Below are 13,269 nucleotides of genomic sequence, written 5' to 3' on the forward strand. Positions count from 1 at the left end.
TAATAGACTGTTTGTTTGAAAGGTATTAAGAGGTGGACGGTAAAGTGAAAATGGTGTTGCCGAGTTTTGTTTGAAAAGCCTGTCCGTATTTTAAGGGATTTTCTGGCCGCTTTAATGTCTGAATTGTCAGAGCGAGTAACCAAGTGGGTTGGAGTTTTTGCGTCTTCGTAATACGCAATGTTGGCTGTTAGTTGTATACGCCTGCCTGAAAACAGACTTAAGCTACTTACGCGACTACTGTTTCAGTAGTACAACCGTTGCATTCATCAGCCGGGTGTCTTATTGTCAGTATACAATTCGTAATTAACCAACTACGAACTACTTCTCGTGCACCGATGTTTCCTCACCCATTGTGCGTCAATTACTATTATCGATCAATCAGTCAACTGTACATTTCAACATCTGAACAAAAATTAACACGTTAATTTTTAATACAGAGAAGGCGTTAAACTCGTCTTTACGACCCTTTCGATAATTCCAGCATTACGAATATTACTCACAATGTGACACGAGAATAATTATACTTGCTCCCAGAAAATTAATCAGGCGTGAAATTTTAAGGTGCCCCGAGAACCCTGGAAATTTTTAAAATTTTTCACTCGTCGCCAAGCGCGTGTAAATCGCCATCCGATATCGCGGAACGAGACTCGCGTACGAGTACGTAAATACGACGCAATAAAAACCGAGAGGAACGATGGAAATTACGCACGATAGAACACAAAAGCACGGATTTATCCGAACTGTCTCCATGTTTCGCGTAGAAGTGCATCGGAAGCCGGTGAGTGGCGTGCCGCACCATAAACACCGGCGCACCGTAAATCTCGTCGATGTCATTCGCAGACTCAAACAGTTCTAATTAAAGGGGGGAGGGGAACAACGGGTTTACGGTGAATAAGGGGAGAATTAGGTCGAGCGCATTGGCGTTTTTAAAAGCACGGCACTCCCATCGTTAACGACGCTTTCATTTCCCGAGCTGTTGCATCGTGCACAGCCACGGGTAAGCTTGCTTTTTCGACACACTTTTTCCATCCCCCTTCCGCGTCCAGGGTTCTTATCAATGCACCCGCTTTCGCGATTCGTCGAGAATAATTCGAGAATGCCACTTCCCGGCTGTTCTCTTTAACGTTTATGGTGCCGCGATTCGTTCCCGCGAAATTCAAAGAGAAGAGAGTCCCGTGCAGCAGTTCGCGGTTGAAGAGGGTCTAAGAGTAACTATGGATAATAATTATTGCACGGTTCATTCAAAATCTTCGCGGGGAAATGCAATTGCAAATAAAGGAAATTGTTATTCGAAGTAATTTAGTAGATGATTTATTTTTGTATTTATTTAGGGGAGTCACCCTTTAGTACAGGTTAGAGTTAGGTGCATAAGCAAGGAATCAAATTAATTATAAGGGATAAATGAATCGTAAAAGAAACTAAGTAAGCGGATAAACGAGTTTATTTGCTTAGGAATTCTGTTGACATTATTATGGGATGTACAGTCTCTCCTGCACGATGGTGCACGAGGAAATTGAAATTTCCCGAATGTCCTAGATAAGGCGTCGAATTTAATCATTTCCAGAATTTAATACATACTGAAATAAATAATTAAAATTCATTAGGTAGCCAAGAATCCAGAATTTTCTGAATTATTAAGAGTGCCGATTCGGTAATTCCGAAAACGCAACCGGGTCCCTATGGAATAAGGATTTTCCGATATTATTTCACGAAGAAGAATTTAATTTAATTTTCTAACTATTTTCAACGCTTCGATATATCGAATAGATTCGAAGCTAATTAAAATTAGAATAGATTCGAGCCACGATGGACCCCGAGGACAAAGTATTTTCGCTCGTCATTGCACACTCGATCGATGACAAATAAGACTGGTATAAATCTCTTATTTACACTCGATAATTCTCACCTCTCTTTTCCATATTCGCCAAAACTCTGGTCCTAATACTCGCATTCACCCTCGCTGCGCGAACTGGCCTAAACTTGGGGTCTCGTTCACCCCTGCCATAAGAATCTGCCACGTCAAAACTCGTACTTCATACTTAACCGTAATGCATGCCCGCAAACACAGTTAGTTCCGACCTCCCCTCGAAACCATAAATACCAATTTATTTCCATTTTCGAAGCGCTGTTTACATCCATCACGCGAACCAACCAGCCAGCTAGTTCCCTCGCTTATCATCCCAAAACGCGTCGCCATTTTCGCGCATAGGCATCAGTGACGCTCTTGTATCGCGTCTAATCTCGAGGTGTGCATTATTAACATCGATTGGCGGATATGACGGGTCGATCCGCGTAAAACACAGCGTGTCGAGGAGCAGTTTCGAAAGTTTCGCGTGAAAAACACGCAGCGTCTCGCAGGACTCGCGTTGGGGTGTGCGAGGAGGTTCGCAAACTGGCAATATCCCGCGTATAGCAGCTGCTGGCGATGCTTCCATTTGAATATTTAAACAGCGTGCCGCTATACGAAAACTTTCCCATACGCGAAAGGATATCCCAGGCCGAGGACTCGGGCGAGGGGTTGATCCTCGGAATTTCTTCCACCTCGCCCTCGCGGTCAACTGTCCCGGAGCAATTGTTTCTTGCTCCGCCATGTTTTCTTCGTCTCTTTGACTTTGTCTTCCTCCCTCCTTCTTGGACGAGAGGGATGTTCATTCGTCGCACGTCAGGATCTTGCACGTGTCTCGCCTTTTTCCATCTTTCCTTCCACCCTGCTCTTTCGACCTTGACTGATGAAACTCTAGTTCGTGTAATTCGCGAATGCGTGCTTAAAGGGAGCTATCTGTCCCTGTTGGGTAGCAAATGTGACGTGTGTATCGTAGTAATCTGTATGGTTTATTAATTTTGGGAGATTTGGGATTTTAGGGAATACTGGGAAACAGAGTTTAGTATTGGCATTCGTCGTTTAATTCTTAATGTAATTATACGATTATTAATAAATATTCTAAGACGAGCCCTTAATTTGCAGGAATAAGTGCAGTGAGCATAGAGCTTCCCTTTTTCTTATTAATATTTATTATATCGAATAAAATATAACTCATTATGCGACTCGCAACTCTCACTCAGAGGACTCTGAATAGAGTTAGAGAACTCTCTTTTGACACTCTTCTGACACTCTCCTCAACTAATCCCTTAGCATCCCTTTTTATACCCGTGCACTTCACACATGCTGCCAAGCGTGTGAAAATTTTATGTACATTCTAGGAACTCATTCATTTTTAACAGCCACTATTACCGCAATACAATAATTGGCAAATTGTTGTTCGTACATTTAGCCATTGATTAATTTTCGAAACTCTTTTTTATCCTATAATGCAATTTCGCATTGCTGTTAAACCGTAATGAAATCCTGCTCGCGTATTCATTCTCTCCCCGCGAAAAATTATTTCTCGTGTTACCAATTAATAACTTGTAACTATATATTATTATTTTTCAAGATACATTTGACCCCCCGTTATCAAGCCTTCTCTCAAATCCTGCTCCTCGCTCGATAGTAAAATCTGTCGATGAAATATTCCCATGAAATGTACCAATTGGACGGTTTTTTTTATCGAAGCGATAAACCCGTGTTTCTCGCGTATCATCAGAATATAAAAATGTATATATTCGAAGCCGCGTAATCCTAACTTTCGCATTCGTGCATCGACACCCTTTAAGCAAGGTACACAATTTTATTACGCGCTCGTCGTTTGCACGTTAACGCGGATAATTTACAGAGTTCCAATTACATCGAATTCCCCGTGACGATCGGCGGGAAAAGGGCTTTTAACATTGAGCGAAACATTTACCATTTCCCATCGGTGCGCGCGGATGGCTCCACGTATTTTTCGCACCCCCGGTCCCGTGCTTTTTATATTTTTTCAATGGCCGAACCTTCACGCGCTTTGCGTGTCAAAGAACAATGAATCCGCGTGTCCGTGTTTGTATAAAAGTTCAATTACCCTCGGGAATCTTGCATGCCGCGTACGTGTTAGTCGCTTTTTAATCACGATGCGATTTTATTAACCCGATCGTTTCATCCTGCAGCGCGGCTGATAAGCGATCGCGCGATTATTATTATTATCGTTGTTAGTACTAATAGGTCGTAGATCGGCATTTCAAAGGACATTACGGAGAACGCTGCAATCGCTAATTAACACTCGCCCGATTTAATGGGGGCCTTTTAAATCCAGGATTTGTTTTATTCATGTAATATCCGTTTCATGGTAATTTTGAAGGAAAGAATTATCGCGCTGTATATGTTATTGTAAAATTATCGCGGTATACAATTACGCGTGTATTATTGTAATAATTATAATTAATAACGCGCGTTGTTTAAAAAGATTCTAGTAATTTTTCGCGGAATAATTAACACGATTTGACCTTCGGCATATCGGGCTGGGAAGATCGATGGTCTCTGTTAATAGGGATCTTTGGAATATTATTATTATTAAAAGGAGAATATATACAAGGGGAATTCCAATCTTTGTAACAAAAGTCGGAGGAAGAAAAGGGTATAGAAATTGGGGAGAAAAATTTAGGAAGATTTATCAAAATTATTTTCAAGAGTACACAGCTGTTTATGAAAAAGTTTATTTTTATTTGTCTTCGTCGTACAATTACAATTGTCATCATTTGTATACAATATACTCGTTATTGGTATTTGTACAAATATCGAATACTCGCAGATATAAGTCCTAAAACTGGCACACGGAACATCTGTAAGAAAGGATCACGTTTTACAATTTCAGCCTTCGGCAATTTTCGTTCGAACAATCATAGCTCACCTCCATACTCGGACACGAAGACAGGCCATGCCGAACGAACGTGTTTATCGATAGCAATAGCATTTCTCTTCCATATCGGATCGGCTGTCGTCTCTTTTCCCGTGTCTCGAAGCGAAACGCACGCTCGATGGAAAGATGGCGTCGTAGAAATTAGTTTCGAGATATTTGCTCGCCATTGGAACGCGGGTTCTTCGTTTCCGTGATTCCGTCGCGGTTTCTCCTTTTCTCCGCCGTCTCATTGTGTCCTTCCATCCCCTCCTCCATTATGACTTTCCCTTTTCACCGCCGCTCCATTGTCGTTCGAACCCTTTTCTTCCTGGCTTCATTATTTTCCATTTTTCACCGGCCAGCAGCGCGTTAAAAGAACACGCTCCTCTATGGGTCGCCTATGCCTATTCAGAAGTTCTCGTGTAATTAATTAATTACTGTCTCCAGCCTTCGCAAATTCTTCGATATTCCCAATCGCGGTTACGAGTCAGTGACAAACGAGAGTTACTCGCGTCGTCGAAGTCTGCAGAGCTTAGACCTGCATTTTACCAGCTGAATCGAGCTACTAAAAATGGCAGTTCATCGACGTTTCGTCAAACAAAAATTCTCCTTTTCTCTCATTTCCTATCTTCAGTGGTAACAGCCGGCATCAAATTGACGAATCCGATCCGAGAGCAATTAGCCTCGACCGATGGAAATAACTGCGAAAGAAGACGGAGATTTAGCTTCGTGGAACAATTCCGATATTCCGGTATAAAGTAACGCGGCTGGGATGACAGAAATAACGTGGCCGGCTATCAACAGATCGAATGACGTTCCAGAGGAGCTGCATCGATCTTGAAACCGTTCAATCCCTTCGGTGTTACGCTTTCTTCGTTTCTTTCGAGTTCCTTCCTCGCGACAAAAGACACCCTTAAGCCGTGGTTAAGTGCGATTTGACGTTTCGCGGAATTGCCGTGTAAAACGCGATGGATAACGACAAACGAGAGCGGAGGAATCGGCCGGAAGTTCAATATGCGATCCGCTGTCACGATAGTAAAGGCTAGTAATTACGTGGCACGGTAATAAACCGACGGCGGTCTGCCCTGGTCGAGAGGTCGTAAAACGTTACCTGTTAATGAAATAATTAAACGGTCGTGGTGCTTCAATCTGCGGCGCCCATTGGTCGAACCTGGCACCCGGCTTCCTGTCGTCGGCCAGCGCCGATAACGTGCTTTTTGGTTAGATTGACGTTTATTACAGGAAGACGGGAAACAGGGGTTCGGTTACACGGAAGAACCGTTCGATGGAGTGGATAGGTTCTTGTTATAGCGGGTCGTAAATGCGCCAGTGCTTATTTCCCATCGACCGAGTTGAAAGTTAATATCGAATCTGCCTGCCACTCCGCCATCTAAAGCGATGTACAACAAAATGGCGGCCGCCTCGCGTGCGCTCGCCGCTAATGGAATTGCGCGCGGAATATTCGGGGGCTAATCTTCTCGACTTGTCCACGGATTATATAACAATTTGTGTGGCGAATAAATTTGCGAAAGGTGCGAATTAACATTGATCGATGCTAATGAAATTCGACGAATAACAAAATGGCGCCCGTTTCGCGCGCGTTTGGTACTTACCAATGAAATCGAGTGTAAAATATTCAGAAATTCAGGGATATTCGACGTGCGACCTACCCGTGAATAATAAATGATTCTCCGAAAAATGAAAATTATAATTAATCGACGCTATATAAATTCGGTGCATAACAAAATGGATGCCGTTTCGCGCGCGCTCGCTGCTAATGGATTGCGCGCGGAATATTCGGGGGCTAATCTTCTGCAGTCTTTCCAGCGATTATATAACACTCTGCGTGACAAATAAATTTACAAAAGGTGCGAATTAAAATTGATCGATACCAGTGTAATTCGATGACTGACAATATGGCGTCCGTTTCGCGCGTGTATATTATTTATTAATGAAATTGAATGTAAAATATTTGGAAATGCGGAGATATTCGTTGCGTAACTTCCCAATTGGATAATGATAAGTAAAGCTATAGCAGTGTAAATTGAAATTAATCGATGGTCTGTACTATTCAACGAATAACAAGACGGTGGCTGTATCGCGTGTGCTCGCTGTTAATGGAATTGCGCGTGGAATATTCAAAAGCTGATGTTCTCGAATTTTTCCAGCAATCGTGTAGTCCCGTCGACGATAATAAATAAATCTACGAAAAGTGAAAATGAAAATTAATCGACGCGAAATAAAGTCGATGCATAACAAAATGGCTTTCGCTTCGCGTGCAGTCGCCACCGACAGAATATATTCCTATACTACTAGCGTAATATATTCGAAAAATTCGGATATTCGTCGCGTAGTTTCCACCCCGTTGATAAATAATTCCATATAACGTATAAATGGAGATTAATCGATATTAAAAAATTCGGTGGACGGAGGGAAGGTTGATTAAAATGGAATAGGTACCGAAACAAACGAAGAACGATGAATTCTGAGAGTTTGTCGTTCCCGTTAAGCGGAACGGGGAGAGAAAAATCGGAATTTTCGCGGAGCGAAACATTTCGGTTAAATCCATAGCTGGAGCATTTGGCTGAACGAGGCAGTTTACGCGACGACCGGATGTTTATAAAATTCATTACTTGTCGTTAAACAGGGGAGCCGGCAGCTTCGATAACGCGGTAGTTTTATTATCGCGTGGCAATGTGGAGAATTATTATTTTTCCATGGAAATCAAGCGTGTTTTCAGGCTGGAAATACTCGCTGAAAATTCCACGCGACAGCCGATACATCGGGTAACACGTTGCGTGGTAATTAATTACGCGTATTTTGGCAAGCCGCGCTTATTCCGAGTGTTCTCGAATGAAACATCGGGCATACGTGTATCGAAGATAATGCATGTCATTCGATATCCGCCCGCGTCATTAAATTCGTGTTCTTCGGCGAACTGGCGAACATTTCTTTTGTTCGCGGGGCGTTGTTCAACATTGACGCAACGTTTGTCGATAGCCGATAACGCGCGATGCAGGAATTAATTCACACGGAAAATCGGTATAGCTATCCTGGAAAGACCGTAAAAGCTTTGGGCAAGACTGGTTCATTGCGAAGCTTTTAAATGGTTAACAGAAGGGAAATGGTCATTGAAACGGTATAACAATTATAATTAACGGGGCAGAGTTTCGTGGGTAACGAGGAACAGGTTTGAAAGAGAACTATTGGATAATAGAGGATAATGCAGCTTTGGATAATGTTATAATTCCTTTTATCCGTAGAAGCATGTGGCTGCGCGTGTGTTCTCGTATAAGTGGCGATACATAGGCGAATAATTCGACTGGAACGTTACAATTTATATTTTTTATTTATTTGTCTACTGACCTATCATATGGCATTTCGAAACATGTACTTTATTAACTATGCCTTCTTACGAATAGTATAAAATTTCAAACTTCACATTTCCACGAACTTCGAGAGAAATTGTCCATGGTGGTTCAAACCCTTCCATTTATCAGCATAAGAAAGTTATAAATTGAGAAAAATTGCATATCGAATTAATATATTGTGTCAGAAATTTGCATTCTATTAATTTTCGTAATTCACGTAGAAAATTAATCTTTTACCGTCTATTCCTTTCCAGTAGTACTCAAAGATCGGCTCTCAAAAATTATTTACACTCAAATGACTGCAACCCCTTAATATCAGTTCTTTATCAGTCTTCGATCTTCCTAGCATCCAAACAGCAGTTGATAAAAATTACTCGACAATCCATTTATACATTTATTATTGTCCATCGCTGTAATGCAAATTTTATTTTTATTTTCCCAAATGACCATCACCCTCAATAAATCCTTATAATCTTCGACTCTTCCAGTACCCAAAATATCTGCACGTCGATTAAAATTGAATTATCAAAAAATTAATGTACCCTGATATAAAAGCTTCTTTAATTTATCCAAACAAACTTACCTTTCGTTGATCTTCCCTTCTGCGACAGGATTATCACCCAGCAAACCGTACATGAAATTTATCCAGTGATCCACTCACGCAGACACCATCGCAAATTCTTTTCATTCGTTCAGACGACCGTCACTTTTGGCAAATCTCCCGAGATATATACTCCTCTTGCCGCTGCATGCATGAGCGCGCGCCATTGCGGCGCGGATGCGCGAGAGTGCAGGAAACTTGAAATTCCCCGCGTGGCACGGTGTAATTACCCTTACGCAACATAATTATGCTCGAAACTTGGGCCGCGTTATTCTGCCCGGGCGGCGTCGCGACGCCGGGACGGTAACGAGTCGCGTCTGAAGGAATCCCGACCGACTGCGTACTCGTAATACGATTGTTCGCGCGTAAGAAACAGCTAGATGTCGGACCCCGGATGGTTACTGGGGCGGCGCGAAACTTTCGCGGATGAAATTGTATCAGGCTAACGAACTTCCGATAAATTAGCCTTCGAGCGCCGTTTCGCGTGTAACTGGCAAATTCGTTCGCGCGAAACTCGTATAAAGCTTAATAAGCGGAAAATGTTGGGCAAAATCGATTAACTGGTACATCGAGCCTTCGTTTGCGTTTGTTTTTCCTCTGTAACTTTTCCTGCCTTCTTCGCTGAAATTTCTGCGAGCTTGGAATTTCGCGAGTGCAAGATTAAAATTGTGAAATTTCTTTTCGGTGATTCATGCTGATCGTGAAATCGAAGATCTCGTGGTATTTAATTGAAGAATATTGGGAGGGAGAGGGTCAATTTGCGACACGAAAGGTGAACTAACGTCAACGTTGTTCAATGATCATCATAATCATTCGGTATTTTTACGTTGAGGTCACTGGAAGTTGTTTGAAGATTATTATAAAATCATTTCGATTTTTAGTTAGGTATTATTATTTTTTATACGATATTTTAATGCGTTTATAATTTAATTTGGGGGAGGTTAACATTGTGAAATTCTCTGAAAAATAAGAATTTCACATGATTAAGGGGGTATTTTACTCTGAACTTTTGGAAAAATCAATTTCTTTTTTTTTTCTTTTTTCTTTTGGCATACTCTTAAGAGATATATTTTCGAAAATTATTTTTTGTGTCTTCACGTGCGAATTTCTAAAATTAACGAAGTTATTGTTGTTTGAAGGGCGTGACACCATCATGCGAGTACGTCGGCCGAAAAATTGCAGAACAGGCCAGATGACAACGCTGTTGCATCAAGCAATTTCGGCCACTGCGTTTTGAATTTTATTGCTGTTTCTTCAAGAATAGCATCTCGCATTACGTGCAAAAGTAATATTCGCTTTGCTCGAAACAGCAATCGCGGCTTTGGATTTAAAATTTGGACGGTGTGCAAGTGCGGACTGAAATTTGTGGATTCATGTCTCTTAATCGACAATCCATTCGAAGTAAATCGTAAAATTTTATTTATTATGCGGCTTTTCGGAATTCGAACAGAAAGAATAAATTTATTTTGCGGTCTTATAGATATTAGCCAGGGATTGGCTATCAACACGTACTATACTCGTCTCGAACATTTACACAGTGCAGCATCAGCGGTGTATAAATGGGTGTTTTTGCGAGCTGCAGAAGAGGAAAGAAGACATTATGTAGAAGCTAGACAGTGACCAGAACATCTCACCTTTTCAGGGGACGGAACCCTAAACGGAAGCCCACAATAATAATGAATCCCTCGATTCGTTAGTTTGGACTTTTGCGCCTAAACATATTCGTTATGCACGACCAAGCATTGAAATATCGACATTCCTGGCTGTAAATATATTTTATAAAGGTTTCTCGAGCATCTTAACTTTACTGTTCAAAATGTCCATAACCATTGGACAACAAGCTACGCAAACGCTCGAGACAAGCATGGGATCGATTAATCGAAAGGTTGCTGGACAGAAGCTGTAAAGGGATCTCGAATCGATAAGAGAGCAGCAGAATAAGGACATTTTCGAGTAAGAAGAAGGTCCTCCACATAGTTCCAAGCTGGCAGATTAGCTGTAAGTATGATTTTCGTTATATGAATAATTATTATCCATGTACTAAACTTTAAAGGCATTTCTCCGGAAACTATGTTTTGCAGATCGGTGTCCACGATATCTCAAAATTTACTCAACCTATTTAAATCTAATTGCCTTATAATTTTAAGTATGCATTTAGTACACGTGCGAGTATGACCCCTATTAGAATCAACCACATTTTTTAATTTTTTTTTTTTTTTTTTTTTTTTTTTTTTTTTTTGTATCTTTTAGGGCTTTGAAGTTTAGTAAAATGTAGAGAAATCGATAATTGAACTTTAAAGTATCGCAACCTTTTTAGTTAGCGACTTTTTGCTTTCGTTTTATTCTCTGCTATAGCCAAATTCATACCGATGAAAGAACTTACACATTTTTCTTTTATTTCAGACAAGCAGAATAGCCGGAATCATGGACACCGTGAGACGACCTCTTTTGAAAGCGACTATGTTTGAGAATATACAGTGCCACTAATTTTAAATTCTTTTGTTCCAAAAAATTGTAAGACGTCGTTGAAATATGTACAAATAAACTCCGCCAATTTCACTGCAAGAGGTATAATAGTTTCCCTGCAAAAATTTCCCTAACAATGTTCTTCACACTAGAGTACCCGCTTTGTGGAAGAATACTTAATCGTCGTTTTATGTTAGGTAGGCTGAATCAAGGTCATCGAAGATCGCAAGATTGTAGGAAATTTTTTAAAACAGACGTCGAATAACGTTCGTCGAAGTTTCATATTTCGATCGAAATATCACTTACGTGAATTTATGGTTTCTACAAATATTGGCTAATTTGAATTTTGTACAAAGCACGCTGTAATGGATCTCGATGTAATCACGTAAAGCGGATACTCGCTGCACTTGATGTTTGCTCTGAATTATTAATATCTGCTGATGGGTACTGGTTTGCCAGTTATCAAGGATAACAATATGGACACAAAGCTGGGGATAGACATACGAAAATCGCAATACAAACTTATTTCGAAACAAATTTTTATTTTCCAAGCTGACGAATGATCATAGCGAAATATTCATCCAAGAAATCTTTTCGACTGTTTACACCGTTCTTCCATTCAAACATAACGATTTTCACTTTTCAAAGTTCACCCACAAATTGCCAAACGAAGAATTAGAGAATCAGGTTAATTTCGGCAACGAGAATTATATCGAACGAAGTTTGTTCAGAAGCGAAATTAAGAAATAGAGGAAAATGGTGGAAAAATTTCTGAATTCAGCTCGCTCCGCCAAAAAACTCGCCATTAATATCTCAGCCAAAGTCTTTTCTCTTAGACTCCCCTTTCAGAAACCCTATTTTCCTTGCTGGAACGAAACTTTCGAGCGAACGAGGCGGACAATCTCGAGTTTCCTTTCACCGAGACACTTTTCCTACGTGCCACCTATTTTTTACCAAGAGTAAACGCGTGTCATCTATTTATATCCAGCGACATGTTCGATATTTCCTTCTCCATGATCCCTCGACTTTCCAATAACACTCTTCAACGCGAATTTTAATCTGCAATATCCATTGAGTATTTCTCCTACAGTCTACTTTCCTGAAGGTGAATCTATAATAGAAATTGCTCTGTCACCTTCAGTTTCCGAAAATTATGCGGTTTTTTCTAAAAACGTACGATCTTTGGCTAAAATGAAGCGTTGCATAAAAGGTAACGAGATTGGTAGATTCATTCTCACCTTTAAACTTAGGTCCCTATCCTCTACCAGCGTTCAAGATTGCGAAACGGAGCGCGAGTCGTTGCACAGATCGCAGGAGCTACTCAGTGATCCAGAGGATGTCTGGCGATGATCCTTCAGGTTATTTAGCGAATCTAAAATTCACGCGATACAAGTGTCAGACGAGCCAAGAGACACCTGAAACGCAGCCATCGGATGCACCCAGCCCTCTATCGCGATTCGGTCGTATCGACGTTTACGATGGCTGCCGCGTCGTTTCCCGCAGAACGACAGTGTTTCTCGATAAAGTGCCACTCCCGGTGACGAATCCTCGTCACCGAGACGAACATCCAACGACGTGGCCTGGTTTCTGATGCTGCGAGCTTCGTCTCCGTCAGGTGGACAGGATATCAAGGGTAGCGGGACATTATGAGACTCGTAAATCGTTCCTTGGATCAGAGAACTCGTACCAAAACGGAATTAAACATCGAGAAGAATCTGTCCTAACGCCGAATCTTCCTAGTCGAGTTTGAAATTCGTTTATTTGTTATCTATATGATTCTAGAACACTCGTGTCACCTGGACACCACGTGCGTCAGTCATTTTCGAAATTTTAAATCCCTAACCATGTTTAGATCACTTGCAAATTACAAATGGATCATGAGAATCCTCCTATTTTCATTGTTGTCGTTTATACTGGAGCAGTGCGAGGGAAAACACATTCTCCTAGGTTGTTCCATATGGAGGCCAAATCTCCATCCTGGCTATTTAAAATTCAACCTGTGCTCCATCGTTTATGTAAAATCTTTTTCGTATTCATTCGTCAAGGACCTAGCCTGGCCACTGGGTAAAGCTAGCAATAA

General features: G+C 41.1%; 1 protein-coding gene across 3 annotated transcripts in view; it reads left to right on the plus strand.

Moving 5' to 3' along the window:
* Nucleotides 1-11,269, plus strand: part of LOC108551134 (FK506-binding protein 2) — a 115,134-nt gene extending 103,865 nt beyond the window's left edge. Inside the window, exons 1-2 of one of the 3 annotated variants that reach the window (XR_001890454.1) lie at nt 10,521-10,721; nt 11,127-11,269. Coding sequence is in view for 2 of the 3 variants with exons in the window: in XM_017905175.1 (XP_017760664.1) it covers nt 11,127-11,139 (13 nt within the window). In the remaining variant the exon portion in view is untranslated. Of the gene's footprint in view, nt 1-9,862; nt 9,906-10,520; nt 10,722-11,126 lie in introns of those variants that run through there. The other 2 variants (XM_017905175.1, XM_017905176.1) reach the window with 2 other exon arrangements.
* Nucleotides 11,270-13,269: the final 2,000 nt, after the last annotated feature.

Source organism: Eufriesea mexicana, unplaced genomic scaffold (genome assembly GCF_001483705.2).
Source record: "Eufriesea mexicana isolate 0111107269 unplaced genomic scaffold, ASM148370v2 scaffold3738, whole genome shotgun sequence".
In the NCBI taxonomy this organism is placed as follows: Eukaryota; Metazoa; Arthropoda; class Insecta; order Hymenoptera; family Apidae; genus Eufriesea; species Eufriesea mexicana.